The sequence below is a fragment of the Rousettus aegyptiacus genome, unplaced genomic scaffold (assembly GCF_014176215.1).
Source record: "Rousettus aegyptiacus isolate mRouAeg1 unplaced genomic scaffold, mRouAeg1.p scaffold_m13_p_6, whole genome shotgun sequence".
Taxonomy (NCBI): Eukaryota; Metazoa; Chordata; class Mammalia; order Chiroptera; family Pteropodidae; genus Rousettus; species Rousettus aegyptiacus.
This window is the reverse complement of record NW_023416309.1, coordinates 84525646-84551238: the sequence shown is the minus strand read 5'-3', so window position 1 is coordinate 84551238 and position 25593 is coordinate 84525646. Positions and strand designations below refer to the sequence as shown.

The 25593-nt window shown below is 41.9% G+C and overlaps 1 protein-coding gene across 4 annotated transcripts in view; it reads left to right on the top strand.

The window, feature by feature from the left end:
* The window catches only part of RFFL (ring finger and FYVE like domain containing E3 ubiquitin protein ligase), a 60530-nt gene that overhangs the window by 31741 nt on the left and 3196 nt on the right, over positions 1–25593 (top strand). For 3 of the 4 annotated variants that reach the window (XM_016163213.2, XM_016163212.2, XM_016163210.2), the window contains 5 exons: positions 9693–9880; positions 17132–17542; positions 21188–21271; positions 22227–22437; positions 23642–23665. In XM_016163213.2, the coding sequence (XP_016018699.1) occupies positions 9701–9880; positions 17132–17542; positions 21188–21271; positions 22227–22437; positions 23642–23665 (910 nt within the window). In that variant the 5' untranslated portion in view covers positions 9693–9700. The remainder of the gene's footprint in view (positions 1–9692; positions 9881–17131; positions 17543–21187; positions 21272–22226; positions 22438–23641; positions 23666–25593) is intronic. The other variant, XM_016163214.2, reaches the window with a different exon arrangement.

Sequence of the window (25593 nt, the reverse complement as noted above, 5' to 3'; positions counted from 1 at the left end):
AGCAGGGGGAGCAAGGGAGGCCCTGAGCCCTAAGAGTTTATTTCATTATCTTTTAATGGTTACCAGTGAACAACTTTTAAAACAAGAGTGATAGAGCATTGGTTGTAGTTGATGTAATTAAGTCATAAACCCCTACTCAGCTGGAACAAAGCTAGGCAAGAGTAGAAACTGCAACACACCTTAAATATTGATTAAGGACTTAACTTTAGAAAGTCGGGGGCTTTCTATAGCACTAGTACCCTAGTACAGTTGTAGTAAGTAAGAAATTGAGAGAACTTATTGGATGTACAAATTAAAATTCTGGATGGTTAGTCTGTCTATTGCATCTTTTACAATGCCCTCAAGTTGAAAGGTTGGCTTGGTGGGTAAGGTACCCCTTTTGGTGTCCCTAAAAGGGAGTAGAAACTAGGGAATATGTCTTCCCTGCTGGCCACTTCAGGTGATTTCTGTTGTCTTTTCCACAGTCCATTAACCTTGCTTTCCCAGAGCACGGGCCCTTGAATTACTAGTGCTAACGGTAGGGAGTTTGGATGGTGAAAGACGATCCCTTCTTTCTGTAGCACTACAAATTAATCCAAGAACTTGGACTTACATCCCATCACCCTCTAGCTGTGTGACCCTGGTCCTGTTACCCAAACCTCAGGGCCCAGCCTCTTCATTTACAAAATGAGTATTTTAAATCTGATTTTTGCAAGATTATTGTATTAAATGAGACAATAGATGGAAATGGTAACAACTCACCTGTCAGGCTAGATGTTTTGTAATGTTTTTCTTTTTTCTTAAAATATGAAATCTTCCAGGACCCTTGAGTCCAAATAACGCCTACCATTTTCTTTTTGTCTGCTGCCTGAAATAACAGCACAGGAGCCAAAGCTTTCATCATTTATGATAAAATATGACTTGAGAATTGGAGAAGAGAGGAGACCAAGCCCCAGGCCTAATGTCTTTGAAGTCTTTGCCGCATCAGTGTGAATTGAGGTTCTGGAAGCTGATTTGGAGAAAGGCAAACATTTAACATTAGTCCCATGCCTCATGATAATGCCTACCATTTACTGAATGTTTAGTATTACCTTCTGCTCTTTCTGTAAGATTGAAAGCCCAGTAACTTGCCTAGTACTTGCCTTATACCTTGAGGAGTAAAGGTATGCTCTGTCTTTATACTGAGCAGTTACTTTGTATCCAGCCAGAGAGGTTAGGTAAGTTCATTCTAGTTATACTGAAGCTCAGAGAGGCAACTTTCTCAAGCTCATTCAGTTACTGTGTGTTAGAACCAGGATTTAAGGTCAGGTTTGACTGAGTCTAAAAACAAAATAAAACATATTTGGGAACTTTTTTTTTTTTTTTAAACTGTTCAGTTTTCTAAAAAATTAGCCCTAAAATAAAATTCTTATCTAGGAAATAAACATTATCCATTACCCACATCCAAAGGACTGCTTTGGAGTATGGAAAATGTCTATTAGGTTTTAGGGCCCCCGGAAATGTTTTACTCTGCTCTGTTCCAGCCTTATGAAATATCCCTTGTTTATGTCCAGCCCATATACCATTTCAGCAGGGCTGTTGGTCTCATTTAGCCCTTGGGTTCTAAAGTTCCACACTATACTTGTCTCTTCTGTGACTTAGGTGTTCTAAATTCTTTATTCTGAAATAAAGACCTCAGAAATAATCTCAGTGTCACAGAGAACATGCTTCATTGTTCCACACTCAGCAAATGAGACCAGCCTCTAATATAGTTTACTCTGTGGGTTGTTTACTTACAAGGACAACAGTTGCCCTATTTGGTGCTAATTGTGTTGTCACCAGCATTTCAAACCTTCTCTTTCTGAGGTAGACACCTCAGGCATGTTTACTGCAAAATTTCAGTTAAGATTCTGAGATTCTGTTTTAAATTAAACTGTTGGGAGTTCAAATTTTCTTTTCAGACTAACTTATTTTTAAAAGTAAGCAGCCTTCCAAGTTGAAAGATGAGTTTAAATTTCAGGTGAGTTCTCAGGGTAATGATTAAGTCTGTATTATATGGATGATGTGATCAGTTGTGCCAGGTTCCCCACTCAACCCAGGACTCTCAAGCTTTGGATGAAACAGGTTTCTGGACTTTTTAGCCAATAGTTAGTCACTGTTGAACACCTAGGCTGTTGCCATTCTAGAATTGTAACTTACGGCTTAATAATTATTTTAATGTGTTCTTTATGGAGCACTTACTATAAGTTAGGCATTTTTATGTATTTTAGTTTTCATCCCTACAATTACCTTCCAACAGGGGAGGTATTTTTTACGCAGATGAGGAAACAGATCCAAAAAGCTTAGGTAATCTGCTCTAGGTTAGCTACCCTTTGTTTTTAATAAAAGACTTTTTAATAGTCACTTATTGTTACTGTAAATACTGATAAAATGCTTCGGGCCCTAAGGAGAGATAACTTGCCTCATTGGCTGTATTGATATACCGAGTGTTCCTTTGGCCTCAGTTCATTCCACAGATTATCTTTATGCCTACTATGAAGTGGCATTGTGCTTAGATGATGTGGATAAAAAAGTGAAGACAGATGAGGTTCCTGCTGAAAACAAGCAAATAAATATAATTACAGATTATGACAGTTCTCGTGAAGGAAACCGAAAAGGTATGAGAGAGTTTATGTAACTGAGGAGGACTCCTCTAAATGGGTAACATTTGCGTTGAGACCTGAAGGATGAGAAGGAGTAGTAAGTAGCGGAAGGAAGACCAAGTGCAGAGACCCTGAGGCAGCAGTTGGGCTCGAAAAATTGAAGGTTCCCATGGCTTGACGCTTCGTGAGTGGTGAGGAAAATAGCATCACATGAATTGGAGAAGCAAGCAGGAGCTGATGGCACATGCAGTGTCTTTACTCGTGTAAGGAGTTGTAATTTTTATTCAAAAATGCAATTGGAGTCCATTAAAGAGCTTTAAGTGCATGTGTTTTGGGGGGAGGAGGGAAGTAGGTGATGCTTTGTGGAGAAAGAATTGGAAAGGGGCGAGAACCGAAGCTGGGAAACTAGTTAGGAGGCTATTCTTTCATCTAAGAAGCCATTCTAGACCCTGGAAATACTGTAGAGCACAAAATCCCTGCCCTAATGGAATTTTAATTGTAGTTAGGCGAGGCAGTTAACAAATAAGCAAATAATATTAGCTAGTACAAAGTGTTATGCATGAGATTAGAAAGTGACATTGAAACCGAGGGGTAAATGACAAGAAGGAGCCAAGTATCCGATATTCTGGAGAGAAGAGTCTGGGTAGAAGAAACACAGCAAATTCAAAGGGCCTAAGGAGGGAAATGTGAGTACTAGATGAGAGATGGTGGTTTAGACCACGTCGGGGGCAGAGGAGACAGAGATGGGAATTTATGACTATTCAGCTTAAGAATGATATTTAAAGCCACTGACTGAGTCTCTTCCAGAGAGAGAGTGGGATGGAGAGGGTGACGAAGACAGCCTAGGCACTCCCAACATTTAAGAACAGAGGGAAGGGGAAGAACCAGCAAAGAAGCTTTGAGGTAGGAGGGAAACCAATGGCGCAGAGTTCTGGAGGCTTAGAGATGATCAGAGGGGAGAGTGTTTCTAGGAGGAGGGAAGAAGGGTCACCGTGTCCAGCATTACTGGGAGGTCGAGTAAGGTGAAAATAGAGAAGTTTTACTTGGACCTGACCACTTAGAATTCCTTGGTGATCTTGCAAAGAAGAGATTAGGTGGAAGGTTAGGATAAGCTGGACACTGGACATGAGAAGGTTGAAGAGTGAATTAGAGGTCGAGGAAATGGAGTCAAATATTTGAAGACGTTTTGATGTACAGGAGATGAGAAAAGGGCCTTTACTGAGGAGTGGGAGACATGGGGTTAGAATTTTTTTTTTAATCGCTTTTTACAAATTACAACTATTCTCTTAGATGCTTTTTACAACTCATATAAACTTTTAATTAAAATATAACTAGAGAAGTACATGTAAGTGTATGGTTTGATGAACTTTCCCAAACTCAACATCTGTATAATCAGCACTCAGCTTAAGAAGCAGAGCATTACCAGAAGCTCCCTTGTGCCCCTTCCATTTACTCTCCTACCCTCAAGGATAAATACTATCATGATTTCTAACACCAGAGATTAGTTTACCTGTGTTTAAATTTTATATTAATGGAATCATTTAGTATATATTCATTTGTGCCAATTTTCTTTCACTCAGCATTATATTTATAAGATATATCTGTACTGTTGCATATATCAGTAGTTTGTTTACTCTCATTGCTTTATGAACATACTATATTTCTCCATTCTACTGTTAATGGACTTTGGATTGTTTCCAGCTTGGGGCTATTACAAGAGTACTGCTCTGAACATTCTTGTATACTTATTTTAGTGAATATATTTCTGTTGAGTATATACCTGGGAATGAAGTTGCAAAGCCATGGTGTATGTGTATACACGTGCGTGAATTTCCAAAGTGGTTTTACCAGTTTACACTTCTGCCAACAATATTAGAGTTTCAGTTGCTCTATATCCTTGTCAACACTTGCTAGTATCTGTCTTTTCCATTGTAGCCATTCTAGTGGGTGTTTGGTGTGTAACACTTTGTGGTCATAATTTCTACTTCTCTATGACACAGAAGATTATTTAAACTCTGGGAAAATCTGTAGCATACCCGCATGCTGATGGGAAAACCCCAGTAGAGATGGGAAGCAAAAGCTCAGAAGGGAATGGGCTGCAGGGTAGACAGACTGATTTTCTTCTTTGGATGGAATCAGGAACATTTTTATCTTACAGCATAGGCGTCAGGGTCTTAGCAACTTTGTTCAAACCTTGTAACTATGACCTTTAGCAAGTTTTATAACTTCTCTGAACCTTGGTTTTCTTACCTGAAGATAGGAAGAACTAATCTGCTTTCCCAGAATTATTGTGAGGATCACATGAGATAGCACTAAGTAGTACCTAGCTCAGGGCCTGGCAGATAAGCATTTTTCCAATGGATGGCTACTTTCTTCTTTACTATTTAATATATGTAATTTCTTATCAGTTATTTCAAAGGGGCATAGCTAAGCCATATTGATAGGCTCTTCATAACATTTCCTTTCAAGGCTATTGAAATTGTACTTTAATTGCTTTTTAAAGATAATATGCAAGATAAAGCAAAGCCCATTCTGTATTAATGATCCACTTGTGGGATACTTTTCTTTACGTACTTACAGCATAGATACTTTTAATAGTTCCAGGAATATAGTAGTGACAATAGGCAAACCACTTTCAATAAACTGGAGATGATTCTGTAAGGCTTGCCATCTAGCCATTTTCTGATTTGCTATGTCAGAAAGGTATTTCATTGAGGATTGAGGGCATTTTAATTAGGTATTTTTAAAGGCTTTTTATCAAATCTTATACAATAGGTTCACTGAAATGTTGCTCTCTTGCATCTGTGTGAAGCCTGTTTTTGCAGAAGCACCTTGGTACACAGACTGGTTAATTAAAGTCACAGTAGATTGGATGAGAACCTTGGAGAGTTGATTTTCACTGCCTTAGATTTTGTTGCAAGGTGGTTTTGGAGTTGCACTGCACACTAGCGGTAATTCTACTAGGGCACTGACATTCTGACTCTTCTACTCCATGGGTCCATTCTGACCCTTCTCTCCTCCATAGGAAAGCAATGACAACCACCGATCCACTTAAAATTATTTGACTTGGGTAGGTAAATGAGAAATGACTGTAGAGAGAAATCACATTACCTCCCCTCTTGCCTTTAACTCTGACTGTGCTCAGCCTACCTGGGATAGGACATTTATCTTACCCTGTGGTTAACACTAATTTTCTTGTTCAGCAGGGCTCTCAGTCTCCCAAGAAATACCAGCATACTTATAAAGCTGACAAAATCCCGTGTGCTAGTTAGTCATTCTTGCCTCATCCCCCAGGGTTCTTCCGTAGGGAATAGTAAATTTTCTTGTTCACCCCAGCCCTACATCCCCCATCCTTCTTCCCCTTAGGTAAAGTAGAAGAGGAGAGCCTAGCAGGTTTTAAACAAACTCAGTAGGAGAGCAGTCAGAGCCTGTGTTTGAAGATTAAATCACCAAGCCCATCTTTTCTGAAGAGGGTATATGGGGAATTGGAGAAGGAATTTGCAAGCCCTCAGGGAAGATCTGATAGTTTTCTTTCAAGATCAGAAGGAGGGTTGCAGATTGGAGAGGGACTCTTGCCTTTCACTCCCTGAAATAACCCTGAATATAGTTATTATTTAGGCTTAGGGCTTTACAGTTTAGCAAGAGAGTACTTTTAACAGACCACATTAGGAAATGTGTCTTTTTTGTAATTAATATGTCAAAAAGAGTAAAAGCCTAGTGTTTTGACTTTAGTGGACCTGTTCTGTTAGAGTGAGCAGGTCTAAGGTATTTTAGCAGTAGTCTTTCCACTTAGCCCCTTCCATGATAGCCCCTTCTCCACATGTACATATCCCCAGGGTAAGACTCTGTACTCACCTAAACATGGAGCCCGTGAAATAACAGTGGCAAATTTCAAGTCTTTCACAAAGCCAAGTCCTCCGACGAGTAGCCAAATACTCAAGTGGGCCAACAGCTTTTCTTTCAGAGCTGTTCAGAGGGGGCAGTTAAGATTAGAACCAAAGTTGAGAGAATTAAAACAGTGCTGAGAAAGATAGGTTCCCTTTGACTTCCAGCTAAGGAGGACCTTTTTTGCTCTAGTATCAAGATGGCCTAGTTGAGCTATACTATAGCACCTTACTGGGCCTCAGATCCCCTGGGAGCAAGGACCTTGTCAGAATTACTTTTGGTATCCCCAGCCCCCAGCACATAGTTGATGCTTCCTAAGTGCTTGTAAATCATATGGGTTGAAACATTATACAGTTCACCAGCTTTCCAGTTTTTTCCTACTGATTGTGCCTTACCAACTAGGTCTACCCCATTATGTGGCAAGGGCCTTGTCTCTTAGGAAAAATTGGCAACATGTAGATTCCTAGTGTGGAAGAAAAGTTTATTTTCTTCCTGTGGTTAATGTACATTTCACCCTTTTTCATTTCATTCTTTCACCTTTTGCTGCTAATATGAAAAACTTATCTTTGGTTACATCTGCCTTCACCTCTGTTCCACTCTGGTGGAAGAGGTGACTTCTGTCTTGATCAGGAGTAAGTAGTCCACCGGCACCTGATCACTTGGTCTTTTTTCTTTCTCCTCCTGGCCCCTTGTTTTCATCATTTATAGCCTACCCTATCAACTTCTAGTCTTTGGGAGTTTCCCTCTGCAGTCTGTGAATGTGTCTACATTTATCTTAGTGACCTGGGTCCTCTTAACTACTGCCTTCTCTCTTCTCTTCACAGTCAAAAGTTTCTTGGAAGAATAATTTGCTCTTAGAGTCTGGCAAATCCTTACTTCTCATTCACTTTTCAACCAATGGTTATTAGTCAGCTTCATTCTTCCTAAACTGCTCAGGCAAAGAGCATGGTCACATTTTCCTAAAACTAGATCCATTGGGAAGTTTGCATTTTTTAAATTATATTCTGCTCTCTGGGACCTTGGATAGTGTTGGTTAACTACTTCTTGAAACTCAAAACACTCTTTCAGTATTCCCATTTCTTCCTTTCTCTGTTCTGCTGGCTGGTTTTCCTCTGTTTGCCCTTTAAATCAGGTGTTCCCAAGATTCACCCAGATCCACTGTTTGCTTTTTGCCTATACCTTCCCACAGAAATTGAAGTTAAAATACTGTTATAATGCTAGTAGCAACAAGTAACATTTATTTAGTGCTTCACAGCTCAGAGAATATCCAGATGAGTAAACTGAAGTACAGAAAAGTTATGACTTGTTTGGAGTGGGTTGCACAGTCCATAAGTAGTAAAGCAGGGCTTGGGACTCAGGTCTTCTGATTCCAGATCCTATGTTCTTTGTATTATTACACTCTGTCTCAGATATTTCTATGAACAGGCGATTTCAAGAATTACAGAATCCCTCCTTCAGAGGTCTACTTACTCCACTATTGACTCCCTTCTCTTGCCAACAAAGAACTCATTTAATTAACAGCTCTTTACTTCATTATTCCATGTGAACCATTAATTGCAAGTAAGGCAGATTAGATCCCTGTCTTCTGGGAACTTATAGCCTTCAGACAAGTAATAGTGAGTCAGAAATGTTTTTGACGTGTAGGAAATGGAATGAATGTGTGCTTAGTTAATATTTATATATTGTATGTGATTCATTCATTTGGTAGTCCTTGTTTCCCTCTATCTGCTGGGCAGTATGTGACTATCATGGTCCCTCTTCTCATGGGGTCACAGGCAAGTGAGGGAGCCAGGTGTTAGTTGGACTCACTTACAGGAGTGAATGAATTATTATATCACAGGTTTATTGGAGGCCTGTTGGGAAGCTAAAAAGACCTTAGAGTTATCAGGCCTAAGGTTACAGCTGTGTGAACCAGGAAGTTCCTCTTCTGGGCCTCTTTTTCTCTGTAAAATGACCAAGGTTGAGTCTGTTGGCTTCTTAGTTCCTTCTAGCTTATCACATCTTTGAACTAGGATTTAACAAAGGTACTTTCAGTGAGTCAGGAGGCAGAGCAGAAAGTACCATTCTTTTTGTGTGAACTGATTATTGAGTAATAATACTAACTGTTCCATTTATTATCTCTGTAAACAGGGTTCAGGCTTGAAATGTCCATACTGACTGCTTTGTTCTATTGAGAAGCACATACACTAATAGTAGTGCTTGGTGCTTTAGTGGACTGTCATGCAATCTTTAGGTTATTCTGACATTTGAGGGATTGGATGCTCTTATGTTCTGAGATCTTAAAAAATCATCAATCCCCTTGTCCCTAGTACCTGTATTTGGTATGTAAGATGGGGATAATAGTCCAAAACTTCTTAATAAACTGACAGGTGCACTGATTAAGCAAGGAAGGAAATGTTTTTTTGAGCATCTGCTATGTATACGATGCTGGGTAGGGTACAATACAGACATGAATAGTCCCTGCCCTCAAGGAACTTACGGTTTAGTGGTGGAAAACAAAGGGTGTACATATCTGCAATAGACTTATATGTGCCGTGATGGAAGCTTATATAGGATTGCAGGTGCAAGTGTCAGGGTAGTTCTGTTGGCTAGTGGGAGGGGAAGCCAAGAGAGGTGGCAGCATGGTATAGAGAGAAGAACATCGGGTTTAGAGTCAGAAGACCTGGGTTTTTAGAATCTCAGTTCTCTTTATATTAGCTATGTGACCTTGACTTCTTGGAGCCTGGGTGGCCTCATCTAGATAAAGGAAATAAAACCTCCTCACGTGGCCATTGTGAGTATGGAATTATACACTTATAAGTGTGTGTGCATGTTCTTTCTATCTGAGCTCTAGGGGCAAGGTCATGTTTTTGGATAAAGTGAGTGTTAGGCCGCTTGTAATTGCTATGGCAAAAGATTTTATTGAAGTTAGATCTCAGATTAAACCCAAGCAGGAATTAGCAACCTTTCAAAGGCAGCGTGCCAACTTGGCAGCCCATGCTGTCGTGGCAGATCAGATGTCTGTATTCACCTCTTATGTGCAAAGTCATCTACGGTGGTGGAGGAAGGAGGTGGCAAGAAATCTGTGGCCCCTAAAAACATATCTTCACCTCTACTCTGGTGGCGGGTGTGGATTGAGTATACCTGCTCCCTTGTGCCCTCAGGAATGGGAATGCAGTAGAAGTATGTCTCCACTCTGACCTTTTCCCTTTTCTTCCCTTGCACCAGATTTTATCATGTGGGCAACCTGCTGCAACTGGTTCTGCCTGGATGGACAGCCTGAGGAGGCCCCACCACCCCAGGGAGCCAGGACACAGGCCTATTCCAATCCTGGGTACAGCTCCTTCCCTTCTCCAACAGGTTCTGAACCAAGCTGCAAGTCCTGTGGGGCCCACTTTGCAAACATGGCCAGAAAGGTGAGTGTTGACTTCTCGGGTTGCTACAAATTCAGGCTCTTGGGCAAGGCTGCTGACCTTTCTATAATGCCTGCTGCCTTGCCTTTGTCTATGCAGTGCTGGTAATCTAGACCCGTTCTTTTCACAAAAGTATTAAAGAAAAACTAACCAAGCAAAACCAAAGCATCTCAGCATAGATTTGGAACCAGCTAGACCTGAATTCAGATGTCAGCTTTGCCACTTTCGAGCTGTATGACTTAACCTTTCTTGAGATTCATTTTCCCCATTTATAAAATGAGGATATCATAGTTATACCCATCTCACAGGCTTATGAGAATAAAATGATTTAAGCTGTGAAGGGTGCCCAGTACAATGCTTAGAATGTAGCAGTCACTCGATGTTATTTTCTTCATTAGCTGCCATCATAGAAAGCCTAACTACAGATTAAGTTGTTCTTTTTATTGAAAACAATGTCAAGGACGTCTGGGGTATATCAAGACCCTAACAACACAAAGACTGAGTTTATTTACTGTAGCGATTTTATATGAAATGTGTTGTAGCCATGTGTTCCAGGTTAGCGAGCAGGAAGTAAACTGTTGGCTGGGTAATGGTCTGTGGGTGTGGGCTTTTCCTCTGTCAGCGCTCAGAGGCAGTGTGTTTTCTGTGGTCAGGCACGACTGGGGCTGACAGTGAGCCCTGACCTGGAGAAAGAACTGCATTCTCTAACTCCTGCATTCTGTATTCTACAGAACAAGAGGTTTATAGCCTAGAATGTGATGTTAAAATGGTAATAATGGGAAATTTGAGAGGGAAAAAAATCCTTTTTAAACCATCTGCTATATGGCAGGGACTGTTTTAAGCAATTTAGATTTTTTGTTTCATTTAATTCTCACAATGACTCTATGATGTAAGCTTTAGGGTCCTTAAACTCCCATTTTACATAAGAGAAACTAAGGTTTAAATTTAAGTTAAAAGGAAACTGTGTGTATGAGATTCCTGACGACAGCACAAGAGACATTAAAATCCTCATTCTCTTCCTTCTACTTAGGTAGCTCTCCGAGATTACATAGTTATTAAATGGCAGAGCCAGGATTTAAACCCAGGTCTTTGACTCTCAAGCTGTCTCCCAGAAGGCATTCAACATGTCAGAAAGTCTGCAGCTCGAAGTGTTGACCACCTCTTTTTGTACCTGTAAAGTGATGAAGATTTGGCATTTTGCCTTGTAAGTTGTGTTTTGCCTACACTTCGCTGTAATGCAACGAAGGTGGGCACATAGCAGAACTTCGTTGTGATTTGTATGGCTACCCCAGGCATTGTGAGAACTCAACCAGAGAGGCTGCTGCCAGCGGCCAGGGAGCTGTGGCTTCATGGGCAGAGATACCCCTCCTTTGATACACTGAAATGTTGAGTTAATAGTTTAAGACTGAAGTGGAGAGTGGAAGGAACTCACCTTCAGTCTCCTCAGTGATGGAGACGTTGGGGTGGAGTCAGGATCGGAGATGAGAGGGAAGGAGGGCTCTGGGTACTTGTCACATGCCTGGCACTGAATTTGGCCTATCAAATGCGTTATCTCATTGAACCTTTACAACAACAGCCTATGAAATATGTACCATTAATTATTCCCATTTTACAGATAAAGAAATTTTTCTCTTTATCTAAGATACTAGATTCAAGGATTCCTCAGGTACATCAAGAGTCTGTTTGATAGCCAAAGACCTTGCTGTTTTCATTATATTACATTGTGGGAAATGCTAGGAACAGCTGCTGGTAGAAGTGGCAAAGTAATTGATAAGAATAGGGAAAACCCTTGTTTAAATGAAGCAGCATGAATTTGCAGTATGTTTGCTTGAACCTCTGTTTTTAACTTGGTGGTGAATAACTATTGTTATTCAACAATTAAATTTTTACAGTTATGTAAGTGTACAACTTACAGAGTCAAAATGTTCACCAAAGTTAGTTACAAACAATAGAATCCCACTTCTCACTTTGCTCTCCTCAGAGGCAACTGCATTTACTTCTTGGCGGATTTTTGTTGTTGTTATGTTCACATTACTGATAAGCGCGCCCACACACACGCACACACACGGTTGACCCTTGAACACTGAGGAATCTGGCATTATTGGGGGTTGGGGACACTGACACCCTGTGCAGTCGTAAATCTGTGTGTAACTTGTAACTCCCCCGGAACTTAACTACATTTCCACAGTACCCGCAGGGGATTGTGACCCGCCCCCCCGCCCCCTCCCCCTTTTAAATGTCAGCTTTATTCTCAGAGTGGACATGGGGAAAGAGCAAAGAGGGCAATGATGGCGATCCAGGCTTGGAGATCAGCACATCACGCGTGTTGAAAACTTGGGAGAACTAGGGCATGTAGCAAGTTCTTGACATTTCAAAGAGAGAACAGAAATTGCCCTCAGAGAAAAGGGAATGATGGTTAGGAAAGGATGGGAAGATGCTTTATTTTTTTTTTGTAGTGGTTATCACTACCTGACATAAATATATTTGTAGATTGCCTGTCTTCTGATGGTACACAGGAACAAGGATTTTGTCAATTTTGTTCATAACTTTTTTCTCCAGTGCTTGGAACAGTGACCGACACATAGGAGGTAGGCAATAAAAATTTTTAAATAAAACAAATGAATGAATGGACAGTTGAGTTAAGAACAATTTGAAAAAGAGGAAGTATACCCAAGAGTTTTAATTTTTATTTATGGTAGATGGCTTGATGCTGGAAATTTTCCTTGAGGGCCCAGTTCTGTACCAGCAGCATGTTAGCAGCTAGAGGTTCTAGCTTTGTGGAGACAGAGTTGAGGAAGGCCTAGGCCTTTCCCTCTGGGAGCTTACTATCTGGTTAAGGAGGCCACATTTGCAAAGAACTAGTAACAGCTGCATAAGTTAAGTACTGAGGAATCTGGCATTATTGGTAAATTGATAATTCTAGCTGGATGAAGGAAGATTAATTTATAAAGCAGTGGCTGAAGTCAAGTCACCAGGTTTAGGGTAAGTGTAAGATGTATTTGGGAACTGTGAGTGGCCAGTTTGGCCAGAGTGCAGGGTACTTTGGAAGTTAGGATGGAGTGAAGTTGGGATCAGACAGTGAAGGGCTACGACTGCCACAGTAAGGAGCTTGTAGCCACCAGACAACAAGGAGCCATCAGAAAGATTTTGAACACAGGAACGACCTGATCAGTTCCGTTTCAGGTAGAAGATGTGGCTTCATTAGTGGTAAGCGTAGCACTTAGGAAGCTCTTACACACCTGGTGAGAAGTTATTAGAGCCTGGTCTCGGGTGGTGGCTGTGACTGATTGATGTAGCTGCCGTTTAGTGAGCATCTCTTCGTGTGAGACTCTGTGAAGTAGTTGTTGTTAACCCATTTTACAGATGGAAAATATGAGACTCAAAGACACAAAGGTACTTAGATACTAAGATAGAAGGATGTGCAGCCTATGAAGACAGATGAAGTTAGGGGAAGGTCAAAAGATGACAGGATATTGGCCTGGGTGCCTAGGAGCATGGGAAATGATTGGAATAAGGAACTGTCTTTTCCTAGTCATTAGAAAATAAATTATTGACTATCTACCATGTGCCAGCTGTTGCCTGGGCTAGGAAGGCAAGATGAAGTAAATCATCCCTGTTAACAGGGAGCTTTCAGTCTAATAGGAAGGTGGGGACAAATATATAGCCATCCAAAGAGACAAGATAAAATCTGTGGCAAGAGCTTTCTTGGTGGGGCAGGTGGTCAGGGGAGATAAGTTTCAGTTTGGAGGGTAAAAGATGGTTATCGATAAAATATTTTCTTGCTACGAAAGTAAGAAATAATTTTGTGTAGTTCACAGTGAGTTTTGTGAATATTAATGATGTTTCTCCCATTATAAATTTTCATTTGTAATTTCATGCTTAAGTGGATCAGCATTCTTATCATAAGGGTTTGGCATTTAATTTACAGCCACAGGCTTTTAAAATGTCTTTTCTATTGAATTGTACACCCGAAACTTAACTGGATTTCGTTAATAAGTCACCATAATAAAAATCAAATAAATAAATAAATAGATAGATAGATAAATAGATAGATAAATAAATAAAAATGTCTTTTCTAGAAGTGGTTGAATTGATATGATTACATGGATCCTACTATCTTATTTTCTATATTGTGGTCAGTATTTTCTGAATGCTCATTTGGTGCAAAGCACAGACAACATTTAAGACTTTACAGAGAGCACAGAAAGATTTAGCCCTTGCCTTCCTAGAGTTTCTAGTCTTGGAGAGAAATGGCAGGCTGTAATTTTGCCACAAGCTAAAATATCCCATCTGTTTTGGTAAAACCTACATGTGGTTTAATAGCACCCCTGACAATTTTGGAGGGAGTTTGGGGACCCAGCCTCTTGAGTTGGACCAGTTTGAGGAGGAGGAGGAAGAGGAGGAGGAGGTTGTGTTAGGAAACATGAAAGAGATATCCAAATCTCAGAGTGGAAAGAAAGGAAGTGTTTCCTAGGTGCTGGCAAAAGCTCAGAGATGAAGCAAAGGGGAAAGAGAATAAAGGAGACTGTAACCTTTTTGTGAGTATACCCACCTATGCTACATACATTATCTCATGTGATACTTCCATTAGTCCTTAGACGTAGGCTGACCACCTGGTAAAGAATCTGATGCTCTGAGAGGTTATCTGTTTTGTAAGAGTTCCCTTAGCTAGGAATTAACCTGATTTTGTCACTCCTCTGGCTGCCCATTTTCCTTAGTGGACTGCAGGAAGGAATAACTATAGGAAGGATGGTGAGGAAAAAGGGCCGATAGGGTGAGGGTGAGAAAATGGGCCCAGCCTGTGACAGGGAATATGGTCGGTGAGGGGGTAGGAATAAGAGAAGGGCATATTAGCAAATGAGAGCGACCCACATAGCATCCCTGACTGGTGATGCTTGCCTGAGGTGCCACTACCAGCTTTTTTGATGCCGGATGTTTGTGTGTCTTTTGGCATTTATGCAGGCACACTGGCTCCACTAATTCATCTTTCATGCTACGTTGTTACTCAGTTGGTTTGCACCATTTGTTAGAATTTATATATGTGTGATTCCTTTGTTTATTCTGCCCACATTTGTTGATAGACATTTTTTTCATTTTCTTTTGTTCTCTCCTGCCTCTGAAAACTGGGATTTAACCTCCAGCACTTTCTCCTTTAGGATATGTTTCAGATGCAAGCTGACTTCAGAGTCTCTTGGGAAGTGGGGGAGATCATGGACATAGAAACTGGGTTGTTGTCTTTGTATTCTGATCTTGCACCCAGTGAGTCACACACATTTTAGGAAAGAATAGAGAGTTCTTTAGATTTGGCTGATTGAGCAACTCAGTTTTTTAGTTGTGTCAAGCTAGGTCTTGTCAAAGTGCATTGACTTAAGTAATGTTCCATGTCAGGACCTACAGCTTTATGACGTTGAAGCCTCTTCATTTACTATCAGTCATCCTAAACACATTTCATTTCCCAATATAAAAGCTTTAGTACGAATGAACCCTTAATATCCCCAAACACTCATTTTCCACCTAGGGTGGCTACTGGTCCCAGAACCGTTATGATGTTAGTGCGGCTGTGTGTTCTTTTAAGTCAGTCCATAAACATTTTATTGTCTGGTTATCCCTATAAAGAATAGGGAGCTTGATATGTGTTGTTTTGCAGTGCCTTCTAAGTATCAGTGGTCAACTGGATGGTAAACATTATGCCTGTTTTCCTTTACTACATGAATGACACTTACTCAAAATTAAATATTACTATCTCAGCTATGCAGACTCATACTTCAATCCCACACAAGTCTCTGATTTCAACTATGAGAATCTGAGTCTTGGGCATTCTTGTTAGCTTGAATAGCTTTCTATACTTAGAAAAGAGGGAGCAGAAATGTTTAGGTTAATACTTAAGTCACCATAGAATGAAAAGTTTTTTATTTCTTTAAACAATTAGGGAGTGTGCCCTCTAGGACCATCCGTGTGCCCAGGAATTACCTCTCCTGTGGGAGTGTAGCCTGCTCTTGCCTGCAGCAGAACTCAGTCAGATGTTGCTGTGCTTGCTCAGCCTGTGGGGCAAGAGGCTGAGGATTTGCTTCCTGTGAGTTGAGCTGGCCATCGTGTGTTGTGTGTTGTCTGTGATTGTGGGAATTGCTGTTGCCAGGCATACAAGCTTGCTTGCCAGGTGCTCTCGTTGCCCGTCTGAGACACTACTTTCGCCAACGAGAGCTCTCTAATCATGCCCAAAGAGCCTTCTGTAGCTGTCTGAATATTTATGTGGGATGCGCTCTTATATACCACTGAATTCCCAGCACTCTGAGTGGGCCTTCCTGGGTGAGGGAGCCTGGGCACTGGCTCTGGTTCGGAATTTGGAGATAGAGAGCCAGGCATTCGATTCAGTACTGCTGTTGGCTTGAGTGGGACAAAGTTAGGCAACATGGCCTGGTGGAAAGAGCATGATCATAGGCATTAGACAAACTTCAAGTGTGAATTCTAACTCTGCTGTTTACTGCCTGCCCTTGAATATGATACTTAGAGCTCTAGGCCTCGGTTGCTTTGTCTGAAACAGGCAGGTACATGAGTACCTACTTTACTGGGTTGCTTTGAGAATTAAATGACAAGCTAGGTATAGCTCTAGCACATACTAGCCCCTCAATAAATTGAAATACTAATAGTAACAACTACTACCTCAACCTTTATACATTTGCTTTCTTATCTCCGCAATAAAGTAGAAAGAATCATAGTTCATGATTTGAATTCTGGCTCATCATTAGCTTATATTTCCTAGCAGTAATCATCAAAACAGTTACACTTATTGAAGACTCCTGTGTCAAATATGCTAAAATGTATTATCTCTTTACTCCTATGAGGTACTGTTATCACTCCCCTTTTACAGATGAGGAAACTGAGGACCGAAGAGTTAGCTAAGTTACACACCCAAGGTGACACCATAAGAAATAGGAGAGATAAAAATAGAGGGGTTTTTGATTCTAAAGCTGATAGTCTTGATAGCCTCCATTTCTCTCAGTAAAATAAATAAAGCCTCAATGGGATAATAAATGTAGTGTCCTGTACGTGGATACACAGATTCACACAGGGGTTTGCCACCCCTGAGTGTCTTTTAACCTGAAATCTGCAAGTTAGCTTGCACCTTTAGGTAAAGGAGAAAGCTTAGTTAGAGTGATTGGAAGTCTTGTTAGGCATGGCAGCACTAAGTTTCTAGCCCACTCCATCTTGTTTTCACACTCTGATGTGATTTCCTCTGCCTCTTCCTCTAAGCAGCAGACCTGCCTGGACTGTAAGAAAAGTTTCTGCATGACCTGTTCGAGCCAAGTGGGGAATGGGCCCCGCCTCTGCCTTCTCTGCCAACGATTCCGAGCAACGGCCTTTCAGCGGGAGGAGCTCATGAAGATGAAGGTGAAGGACCTGAGGGACTATCTCAACCTCCATGACATCTCTACCGAAATGTGCCGGGAGAAAGAGGAGCTGGTGTTCTTGGTGCTTGGCCAGCAGCCTGTAATCTCCCAGGAGGGCAGGACTCATGCCCCTACCTTGTCCCCTGACTTCCCCGAGCAGCAGGCCTTCCTGACCCAGCCTCATGACAGCACAGTACCTCCTACCTCACCCAACCTCCCTTCTTCACCTGTACCAGCCACCTCTGTTTCCCCAGCCCAGGCTCAGGAAAATCAGCAGGTACGGGCCCATTTACAGTCTCTGCCAATCTTTGCCGGTTTGAGGGCTTATTTCCCTTCTGCCTGTGATGTGAGAGTGGAGTGGGAGCTTAGGTGTCTCGATTATGTGCAATTTTTCTGCCTACTAATGTATGAATTGTATTTTCTTGACACCACATTTACGTTTTGGCGTTTTTCAAAGTCGGTAATGCACGGTACCAGGTTTTTTGTTTAATACATACATATCCCAGCTAGACATTTAAAAAAATTTCATCGTTCCAGAAATAATTTGAGAAAATTCATTGTTAACTCTTGAAATTTAGTTCTATGCAAAATGCCCTTCTTCGTACTCAACTTTGTCATAGTCTTCCTTAGCTGGACGGGGACCACAATTTATTATTAACCATCACAAGACACATAGGGACAAAGGAAGAGTGGGGAAACTGATCAAAACAAGGACACTGCTCCTCTCACCAGTCACTGTTTGGGCGGGGGAGTGGTTGGCACACTATTGAACAGTGAGCCGCCTCATCGTCATCCCAGTGGGCCTGGAAATGGAAGGCCAAGAGCAGCACATTGAGTTATGAACCAGGAAGAGGAAGTGCCGAAATGAGTAATACATTGCCTCTGCCCTCAAAAGCCTCTCCAAGAAGGAAGGTAGTGTTGACGTAAGAAACATCCAAACCTGTAGAGAATTTTTATGAGTTTATTTGAGCCAAACTGATGACAGTTGCCAGGAAGCAAAATCTCAGTGTGTTGAGAAAATGCTCTGGAGAATGGCAGTTTTATAGCTTATTTTATACGTTAGAATCAAAGGAGGTGATGTAAGGGGGTTATGTGAAATTCATTGGTGGCAGATTAGGGAGGCGGGAGAAAGAAAAGTAGGGAAATCTCTGAGATTGGATAAAAAGTAAAATGGAGAGACATGTATTTCTTTTACTTTGGTGGGTACAGTCTAGTACACAGATGGTGTGTGGGCAACAAGATAACAATAAGGGGTTCTGTGGTCTCACGGTCTGGTGGGAGGCTGTACCCCGAGGGGTCTAGAAAAGGGATTACTCTGAGATTTCAAAGATATGTTATCTTAGATTAAAAAAAAAGACAATAGATAGACTTACTGAAAGTAAAGACTGACTTTTGTCAAGGGAGCTATAGGCCTAGGACTTCACTACCTATCACAACTTGCTTTTAGTTAGGAATTTTCACGTTCAGACCATCCTATGTGGTTACTTTCAGACTCTGAGTTTGTAAGGCCTGCCATGCAGGCCTTCTTGAGCTTGTCAGGTTTAGTACATGGCCACTTTTTGGTCCACAGTTGACATGCAAACGAACTGTTGGATTAGAGTGAGGCCGGTGGACTTAATTGCTGTGTTAGTGATGGTGTCCCATAGATGTGCTTAAGTACCTTAAGGACCTTTTTATTTATGTGGCTTGGGCAATAGTGGGGGGATTAGGACCTAGAATATCCAGTTTCCACATCCAGTATGTCACTGACTGTTTAGTCACCTTGGCTGAACTTTGAGCCTTCAACAGTGAAATGGGGTTTTGCTCTTGCCAGGATGTTGTGAGGATTGACTAGTGTGATGCCGTGTCTGAAGAGCTTTGAGCTACTTAGAGCTGGCATAGTACTTGGGTTCTTAGTTACCACATGGAATGTGGATGGTTGCTGCCTCCCATTGATGATCACCTCCTTTGCCAGGACGAGGCCCCCTGATTCAGCTCTGACAGGCACTGAGGCATAATGGCCAGTGCGAGAGCATACTTTACCTGCAGTAAACTCATTTACTCCTTTGTTGACTTGAGCATGCTTTCTTCCCAGCTGGACTTTGACTCTTACCTAAGGTCTGGCTCTCTGTTCACTGGACAGGTTATGATTTCTGCTATGATTTCTTCTCTTCGTTTGGTCGAGCTCTCCTCTCTGTGTATAGGGAGCTAGGAGAGTAACTTGAGGAAATTGTTCTTCCCTAATGAACCTTCAGGTGGGTTCTTCAATGAAAGCTCTTCACTTGGTTTTAAGCTTCCTGTTGTTAACCGGAAATTTCCAGACTCTACCTACAGGTCAGTCACACAGTGTACCAGATCTAATTGGGTACTTCTTCTTTGATTGCTGATATTTTCAAAGGGCCTTTGTGTCAGCTCACATCCCATGTTGCAGTGATACCTACATTTTGCAAGCCAGAAAAACAGATAATTTCACCTAGAATGCAAATGTCCTCATAGTGCTTATGCCACCAGGGTTCTTCTCGTTAAAACATTTAATGCTCTGGCAATAGTTGCTAGGTAAGGAAGTGAATGGAATTAGCAAAACTGTGGACAGATACTAGTTGTGGATTTTGATTTAGCCAGTGGGTAAGAGAAAAGACAACATGCTTTTTCAGCATGAGATCCAGTTTCTCTGTCTAAGAAAAAAGGACATACAAAAGCTATCTGTTTAGGAACAGTTTAGGCTCTGAAAGACTTTTTGTAACTCCAAGGTGACACGTGGAGGCCAGTGGGTACCACATTTTCATAAAGCAAAGAGAAAAAACTAGAGGTGCTGATGAAGACATTGTTTTGGGTACCTCCCCATACATGTATGCTATATGTGTATCTTGGCCTCACTTGGCATTTTTGGTGGTGGTGATAATTCCTACTTTTCATCACCCCTGTAGTTGCTTGTTTCTTCTTAAATAGCTCTCTTTTTATATCCTAATCTGAAATGAGTGGCCGACGCCTGCAGGTGACTGGTTTCCCAGGTCGTCTCTTTTACTGGTACTCCAAGACTCTAGTGGAAAAGGCCTGTGAACTCAGATACTTCTTTGCTCTGTGCTCACATCAGGCCCTTTACCTAGAGGGAGCAGTGGGTAAAGAAGGCCTAGTTAAGGAGTTTGTGGCTTAATAATGATAGAATTAGGAGGTTCATAGTTCTGAGTACTCATTGGCAAAAGCTTTTGAGAAGTTAGAATTCTAAACAGAATGGAACTCCTTGAGAATAGGTATTTATCTTATGTAGTATTAGGCTAATAGATTCTTAGATGCATTAAAATAAAATTTTGATCAGGTTTCAAGACAACTCTTAGTAATAGTGTGCCTTGCTGGTTAGAACATATTTCCGGAATGAAAGAGTAGTTACTTGGCAAGAAAAGAGGGAATGGATAGGGTGGTGAGGCCCTGGAAAATTTGTCCCATCTGGGCCAGATGAGGAAGCCAGGCAGATTTAGTATGGAGGAAGGGAAGATATGATATTAAAAATTTGGAAGAAAATAGTGGACATTAGTCTAAGGCGTGGAACCAGGGAGGATGGTGGAAGATACAGGAAGAGCAGTTTGGGGTCAGTGTCAAGAAAACTAGATGGCCGTTAGCAGCCCCCAGCAGTGGACATGTGATCTTCCTTTCATTAGGAGTGTTCAAGCTGAGACTAAATTGATGAGTGGCGGCTAATACCATCCAGGTGGTGGGCAGAATTAATGCATTCATTCTTGTTCTAGAGTTTGAAATCTGTATTGTTTCTGTGCCTGACAAAGTCAGTATTAGAGGGAAGGCTTTTGTAATGTTGCTGTGTGAGACTCCGGATTTCTGAGGGAGTTGGAAGTATATTTGGGACATGGTGTGCGCTTGGAAGAGGCCCATGCTGTACAAATCCCTGGGACATCTCTGTGGATGTGATGGCACCTTTCTCTTCCCACAGGCCAATGGCCATGTGTCTCAGGACCAAGAAGAACCCATCTACCCGGAGAGCACAGCCAGAGCACCTGCTGAGGATGAGACCCAGGTGAGGCCTCTGCTCATGGGGTCTGTTCCTTTGCCTTTGCTCTTTCACTGTTCTTAGCTTAGGCTGTTAGGAACCTCAGCAGATTTAGAAGTGGAGAGAGAAGAATTAGTCTGTGATGATAGTCCTTCTGAAATTCTGTTTTCAGGGGTGGAGTTTAGTGTTAATGTTCTTTCAAAGCTATCAGTATGTTAATGTGGAGTTGTGAGATCACAGTGGAGCCTCATGACCCATTAGTTTCCATTCTCTTGACTTTCTAAGAGCTGCCAGAGTGCAGGCTTGTGGTGCTGCTGTGCAAATCTGTTGTTCTTCAGCTTCTAGCACACAGTAGCCATTGCCAGGGGAAGGAGGTCAGATAATCAGGAGGAAAGATGAGAAGGAGTTCAGGCCTCAGCCATAGCAAGGCCAGCCCAGAGGGCACAGCCATCAGGGCCATGAAGGTATGTCAAGGTTACATACAGAGGAGAGGAGTGCTTACCAGAGAAGTCTCTCTCTTCCGAGGGAAAGCAGAACTCTCCAGTGGAGAGAGAAAGCCAGCACTGTGCTCAGTGGTTTCCTGTACTCGTTTAATCTTCACAGGAATCCTGTGCAGTAAGACTACTATCTCTCCTTCATGGAGGAGCAGATCAGCTCATAGTGGTAGTAACTTGCCTAATATTATTTAGCATTAACCAAAGGAGGAGGCAGGGTTCAAAATCGGAGCCATCTGACTCAAATTGATGCTCCTTCTGCTATATACACTGTCTGCTTGGTTTGTGACTGACTGTTCCTGAGCACAGAACTAACTGTAGGTCAGGAAGATACTGATCTATTTTGTAATGCAAAGCACCATGCCAGGTACTGTTCCTGAGCCTGTTTCTACACCAAAAGTATGGTGTGACGAGTGCTTTAGGGTCCTTGGAGAGAGAGCCTGGCGAGATAAAAGCTAAACTCATGGATCTCATCTTTGCTTTTCCAGTCTGTCGACTCAGAGGACAGCTTTGTTCCGGGTCGGAGGGCCTCTCTATCTGACTTAACTGACCTGGAGGACATTGAAGGTCTGACTGTGCGGCAGCTGAAAGAGATTCTGGCTCGCAACTTCGTCAACTACAAGGGCTGCTGTGAGAAGTGGGAGCTGATGGAGAGGGTGACACGGCTGTACAAGGATCAGAAAGGACTCCAGCACCTGGGTGAGGGGCGCTCTGGGTGGCAGCTGCACAGAATTCCGGAGTGTGTGCTGTCTCACTCTAAGGAATGACAGCGTCTTCTAAGGAAGGATTCACCTTACACATTTGACCATCTAATAATAGCTGCAATTTGGAGTTGGTTGCCAGGACTGGGTTAGGCATTGTTTATACTTTTATTTAATCCTCAGAGCTGCCTATGAAATAGGCATTATTAGAATCTACCTTTATTCTAGAGCCCAGATTTGAATTGAGAATCTCCTGGTCTGTTTCCCTGGTCTTTCTCACCATATGTCACTCCTACCATACTTACTACTACCTCCAACAATACTTTAAAGAGTTTGGAGATCAGGAAGCAAATCTTTGTACACATTGTGCAAGGAAAATATCTATTCTGCCTGCACTTGGGCCTGTCCTTTTATTCATTTCCCAAATCATTCTATATGGTGTCATTTTCAGGCAACGTCCAGTAAAATATCTAGGACGGTGGTCAAATGAATTTAGGAAAAAATATATTATGTCCCCCTATTACTGATTCATGGTCAATACTATACTAGTAAAGGCAGAGAAGTCCTACAAAAAGAGAAAGGTGTTTATCTGCTTTGAACTCTGCATTTCCTGAGATGCTTTCACATAGAACCCCTCCCCTCCTGTCCCATTCCCTCTCCCACTGATTTAGCTCCTACAAGTCAACATTTTGGTTCCTTGCATGCTAACAGTAGTTGAAGTTAGATTTCAGGATCTCCTCTCCTAGTAGCTCAAATTCATCAGAGTTAGGGAACATCTGACCAATCACCTGATCAAAGACTCTCTCTTCCCCTGGGAGTGTTCCCAGACTCTCCTTAGAGTTGTGAGGACATGGGGAATAGGAGATGGCTCTGCCTGGGAACTTCATCCAGATGCCCTGGCTGACTACAATAGACTGTTCCTTGACTTTAATGCTGGCTTTAAGAGTTATAGGAAAGGCTATTGTGCTTTTGCAGTATCCTTCCTACTTGGACTCTCTTTTCTTAAGACTAGACCAGGCTCACCAGCAGGAGCTGTGTGTGAGTTCTTAGCATGTGAGTGAGTGAGGAGGTGTCTGTCTGTCTGGGCTCCAAACCATTCTGGTTTTCAGTAGGGAACTAGTCAGAGGTCAGATATGAAGTCAGGGTGGTTAGAGACTTTCCTCATACCATCACGTATTGACATCTTTCTTTTTCCTTTTTAGTGTGTGGTGCTGAAGACCAAAATGGTATGTATTTGTTTCTTCTGCTTGAAAACGGACTTAGGCTCTTAGCTCTCTGTCCTTCCCCTCTTTCAAACCTGATCCCTGCTATTAGTCTAAGAACTCTGAGCATATCAGCATCCAGATGGAGGGTGTGAAGGAAATTTACTGAGAACCAGGGCTTCTCAGCATCTTTAGAAATTTTCATTCTCCCCTCCCTGTGAAGGGGGAGGAGTGCCAGGATTACAGGGAAAGGAGGGTGGGTAGACTGATTTGCACATCTCTGGATTGCCCGCTCTCAGAAGCCAGCATTTGTAAAATATTTAACCAAGCGAGTGGTGACATGTGTCACATTTGGTTCACTTTTCATATTCCTGTTGCAAAGGCACTCCTTCCCCTACAATTTTTACTCAGTTCTGGTATGAGTGGTATGGTTTCTGTGTGGATCTTCAGGGAGATCATTTGGGATGTTCAACAGCTCTGGTCCCACCAAAAAGAAAGGGTGGTGACCTGAGAGACTTGTTTGTACAGGGCTGGGCAGTGGCGAGAGCTGCTCTGGGGACAGATCAAGAAAGGTGTCACACATGGTGCTTTCGAGGCACAAGATGCATATCCCACCTCCACTGCCGCACATGCACCTGGGCCCTTGGGTGTCTTCAGAATGTACTTTGGGAATCTGACTGGATTGGGCTCATTCTAAAATACTATGCTAGATCTTTTGAACACTTCAAGGCTATATGGTTGTAGACTCTCAATTTTTAAGAGTAGTGCAGGGGCCAGCAAAGCATTTTAAAGCTTTCAGAAGACTCTCCAAATTTGTTATTTAGTAAATGGCCTTTCGCTCAGAATGGGACAATCTTCGGGCTGATAGATTTTTAAGAGCTGAGATCTTCTCAGGTCCCCCAAACCATTTGGAGTTCTAGATGTGCTCTTTCACTTTGACTGTGCTAATCCACTTGGTGTCTTCCTTTTCTGATTCCCTGAGGGAATGCTGGCAACCCAGTTGATGAGTTTATTGTTCTTCTTAAGAGAAGTAATCAGTAATGAAATTCCGTGCATTACTCTACTCTTCTTAGGTATTTATATAGTTCAGTCCTTTCATACTTTCCCTGTTAGGGCCAATAACTCAAAAGTTGAATAGGTTTCAGTACCTTTCACAGCCAGCCCACCTCAGGTGTTTCTTGACTTTTTGAATGGTCCAGGAAACAGAAGAGAAAGTACAGGAGCAACAGAGTATGAGAGGATTCCCCTTTGGAATGGCAGAGGTGACTGGTATGAGTCTAGTTCCCAATTTATGGCTACCTGGTTCAGGCAGCCATTCAAAACATGCTGGTTGGGAATGGCCAGGTTTTTGAATGTGAAGGTCTTTCTTTTTGTGCAGCTAAATTGGAAGACTGGCCATGCCCGCGGTCTCACCACTCGAACAAGCCAGTGAGCTGTTATGAAGAACTCTGTGCACTGAGCAGTTAATAGTTATCTTGATAGTCCCTGCCCTTAGGCCATTTGCCCAGAAGGTTCACCTGTCTGGATTTGAATCCTGGCTTCTCTGCTTAGCAGCTGTGTGCCCTTAAGCAAGCCACTTAATTCTTTGGCCTCAGTTACCTCATCTATAAAATGAGTAATAAGAGTACGACTTAATAGGTTTTGTGAAGATTTAATAAGTTAAAATATATGCAAAGCTCTTAGGATTCTGCCTGGCACCTGTAAGCATTTAGTAAAAGTGAGCTGTTATCATTCTCTTAGAAGATGATCATTTATCAGACATTTAGAGAATGCCTACCACCTGACTGGCATGTTAGGGATTCGAAGATGACTATTCGACCTCAGAGCACATAACAATGCTAAGTATATAATTGTGGAAATTGATCAAATTGTTGAATTAAGGAATTCATAGCGTAATAGGGGGAGATAAGTAGGCAAATTCAAAAATTGTAATGCAGCATGGTGAAGCGGTC